The 4,067-nt window shown below is 44.4% G+C and overlaps 1 protein-coding gene across 1 annotated transcript; it reads left to right on the top strand.

Moving 5' to 3' along the window:
• The first annotated feature begins 165 nt into the window (after positions 1-165).
• Positions 166-4,067, top strand: rfc2 (replication factor C (activator 1) 2). Its single transcript, XM_079373218.1, has 6 exons — positions 166-475; positions 1,739-1,844; positions 1,978-2,079; positions 3,070-3,328; positions 3,409-3,669; positions 3,915-4,067. The coding sequence occupies exons 1-6, from the start codon at positions 205-207 to the stop codon at positions 4,023-4,025; spliced, it is 1,110 nt and encodes a 369-aa protein (XP_079229344.1). The 5' UTR covers positions 166-204; the 3' UTR covers positions 4,026-4,067.

The raw sequence follows: 4,067 nt of genomic DNA, 5'->3' as shown, positions 1-4,067 counted from the left end.
GTTGGAGAATTTAAATCTGTTGTAGAAATCCAACGTTGAAGTGAGCCCCAAAAAGTTTTTCTAAATTTACCACTTCACGTTTATTCAGATTAAACTTCACACACTTCACGAAATAACAGTTTCCGCGAGGTGCGAGAGATTTCCTGCAGGGATACGTTTCTCGGCATAACACCGGAAATCCAAAAGAAGAAGAATTTCTGACCAATGGGCTGTAAATTTACTGTCACGTGGCTTCCGGGGAGGGAAAAGTCTGTCTGCATTTCGCGGGCTGACAGACTGAAGATGGAGGTAGAGATGATGGCGGAGACGGACTGTGACAACAAACAGCCCAAAAGTTCCGGGACTTCCTTCGAACTGCCCTGGGTCGAGAAGTACCGACCCCTGAACCTGAACCACATCGTGGGGAACGAGGAGACCGTGAGCCGGTTGGAGGTGTTTGCCCGGGAGGGTAACGTCCCGAACATCATCATCGCAGGTCAGACCCTCCAACTAAACACGTTACTTTATACCGTAAACACGTCACGATAATACGTTACTTTATACCGTAAACACATCACGATAATACGTTACTTTATACCGTAAACACGTCACGTTAATACGTTACTTTATACCGTAAACACGTCACGATAATACGTTACTTTATACCGTAAACACGTCACGATAATACGTTACTTTATACCGTAAACACATCACGATAATACGTTACTTTATACCGTAAACACGTCACGTTAATACGTTACTTTATACCGTAAACACGTCACGATAATACGTTACTTTATACCGTAAACACATCACGATAATACGTTACTTTATACCGTAAACACATCACGATAATACGTTGCTTTATACCGTAAACACGTCACGATAATACGTTACTTTATACCGTAAACACGTCACGTTAATACGTTACTTTATACCGTAAACACGTCACGTTAATACGTTACTTTATACCGTAAACACGTCACGATAATACGTTACTTTATACCGTAAACACGTCACGATAATACGTTACTTTATACCGTAAACACGTCACGTTAATACGTTACTTTATACCGTAAACACGTCACGATAATACGTTACTTTATACCGTAAACACATCACGTTAATACGTTACTTTATACCGTAAACACATCACGATAATACGTTACTTTATACCGTAAACACATCACGATAATACGTTACTTTATACCGTAAACACATCACGATAATACGTTACTTTATACCGTAAACACGTCACGTTAATACGTTACTTTATACCGTAAACACATTACGATAATACGTTACTTTATACCGTAAACACATCACGATAATACGTTACTTTATACCGTAAACACGTCACGATAATACGTTACTTTATACCGTAAACACGTCACGATAATACGTTACTTTATACCGTAAACACATCACGATAATACGTTACTTTATACCGTAAACACGTCACGATAATACGTTACTTTATACCGTAAACACATCACGATAATACGTTACTTTATACCGTAAACACGTCACGATAATACGTTACTTTATACCGTAAACACATCACGATAATACGTTACTTTATACCGTAAACACATCACGATAATACGTTACTTTATACCGTAAACACATCACGATAATACGTTACTTTAAAACAAACATGTCACGATAATATAAATAAGAATAAAAATAAGAAACACCTAAAGTTCTGTTTGAATAAAAACCAGAGAAGAAGAAATCTAATGGGACTGTTGTAATGCAGGACCTCCCGGCACAGGAAAGACCACCAGCATCTTGTGTTTGGCTCGAGCTCTGCTTGGCGCCTCCATGAAGGACGCCGTTCTGGAGCTCAACGCCTCCAACGACAGGTGAGAAGAAAGAAGAAGATCTGATTTCAGCGACCTCGTTCATTGTTTCATGCTGTCTGTGGTTTGAATTTCCCTCGGGATCAATAAAGTATCTATCTATCTATCTATCATCTATCTATCTATCTGGTTTCAGAGGAATCGACGTGGTGAGAAACAAGATCAAGATGTTTGCTCAACAAAAAGTCACACTGCCCAAAGGACGGCACAAGATCATCATCCTGGACGAAGCTGACAGGTGAGCCGCCTGCAGGGCGAACAGGAAGTGAGCCGCCTGCAGGGCGAACAGGAAGTGAGCCGCCTGCAGGGCGAACAGGAAGTGAGCTGCCTGCAGGGCGAACAGGAAGTGAGCTGCCTGCAGGGCGAACAGGAAGTGAGCTGCCTGCAGGGCGAACAGGAAGTGAGCTGCCTGCAGGGCGAACAGGAAGTGAGCCGCCTGCAGGGCGAACAGAAAGTGAGCCGCCTGCAGGGCGAACAGGAAGTGAGCCGCCTGCAGGGCGAACAGGAAGTGAGCCGCCTGCAGGGCGAACAGGAAGTGAGCCGCCTGCAGGTTTAGGACAGACTCCAGTAGAATCGTCTGGTTTAACCTTTCTGAACGCCTCTGATCGGACACCTTAAATAATTGGACCCTCGTCTTGACGGTTTCAGGCTGAATGAAAGGTCAAATGTCATTATTACTTCCTGTTTAAAGTTAGGAAGGGTCAAAGATGGGTTTATTTCTGAGGTGACGCAGCAGAAGAGTTTTAAACCAAAATCGTCCAATTTATTTATTTAAAGTTAATTTCAGCAGGAAAACCTCCTGAAGATGAAGAATCTCGTTTACAAGAGAGTCACGTGTATCACGTGCACGCCGCAGTCTGTTGGCGCTGCGCTCTACAGTAAACTGATTATTGTAGTAACCTTGTGCAGGGATACCCGAAACGTTTGGCCCAAGTAAACAATACTTCTGACTTTGATGAAAGTAATACAACAAATATATAACAATTCTGTCTCTGTAGTCGGACATGTGTATATATATATATATATATATGTATATGTATGTATGTATATATATATATATATATATATATATATATCTCATAAGTACAAAAAATATGTTAATATTTGATTTAACACTGATTTGACGCTTTACAGTAAAGAAAACATGTATTTGTGTTTTTTTCAGAAGTCTATGTAAATATCTGGTTTCGACTGTCTATCTGAACGTCTCCATCCTTCCTCCCTGCAGCATGACTGACGGAGCCCAGCAGGCACTAAGGAGGATCATGGAGATCTACTCGAAGACGACTCGCTTCGCTTTAGCGTGCAACGCCTCCGATAAAATCATCGAGCCAATCCAGTCTCGCTGCGCGGTGCTGCGATACTCCAAGCTGACGGATGGACAGATCCTGGCCCGACTGCAGGAGGTGGTGGAGAAGGAGGGTCTGTCTGTGTCCGATGACGGACTGGAAGCCGTCATCTTCACCGCCCAGGGAGACATGAGACAAGTGAGGAGTGGGCGGAGTCAGCGGTGCACTCACTGACGCTAACACGGCTGTTCATCTCACTTTCTACTTTGTGTTTCCAGGCGCTGAACAACCTGCAGTCCACAAACTCAGGTTTCGGCTACATCAACAGTGAGAATGTGTTCAAAGTGTGCGATGAGCCCCACCCCCTGCTGGTGAAAAGCATGCTGGGACACTGCGTGGATGGGGACATCGACAAGGCCTACAAGGTAATCGAGCAGCTGTGGGGTCTGGGTTACTCTCCGGAGGACATCATCGGGAACATCTTCAGGGTCTGCAAGACGTATCAGATGGCCGAGTACCTCAAACTGGAGTTCATCAAGGTGAGCCAGAGCTCCGCCCCCAGGCGCTGTTTCACTTCCTAAGGTCATTTATCAGTCTGCTCTGGAAACACAGATGGTATATTTACTGAGTTCTGCCCTCTCTGGAAGGGCTCGGGTGGCTCCATGTCCTTTAGTTTACGGTGAATATGTCGATGGATATTTGTCCGAGTTTATACTTGTTTATCACTTCACACAGAAGAAGGCGTGTCGGATGTTGTCCTCACTCGCTGCTCGTCTCTCTGCAGGAGATCGGATACACTCACATGAGGGTGGCTGAAGGTGTGAACTCTCTGCTGCAGATGGCCGGTCTGTTGGCTCGACTCTGCAGCAAGACAGCGCCTCCTGTTGCAAGCTGAGCCAAACAGCACCCAGCACCACTGAGCGTCTGCTTCCTCCTC

Source organism: Symphodus melops, assembly GCF_947650265.1.
Source record: "Symphodus melops genome assembly, contig: scaffold_130, whole genome shotgun sequence".
In the NCBI taxonomy this organism is placed as follows: Eukaryota; Metazoa; Chordata; class Actinopteri; order Labriformes; family Labridae; genus Symphodus; species Symphodus melops.
The sequence above is the reverse complement of the archived record's forward strand: the minus strand, read 5'-3'. Positions and strand labels throughout refer to the sequence as shown.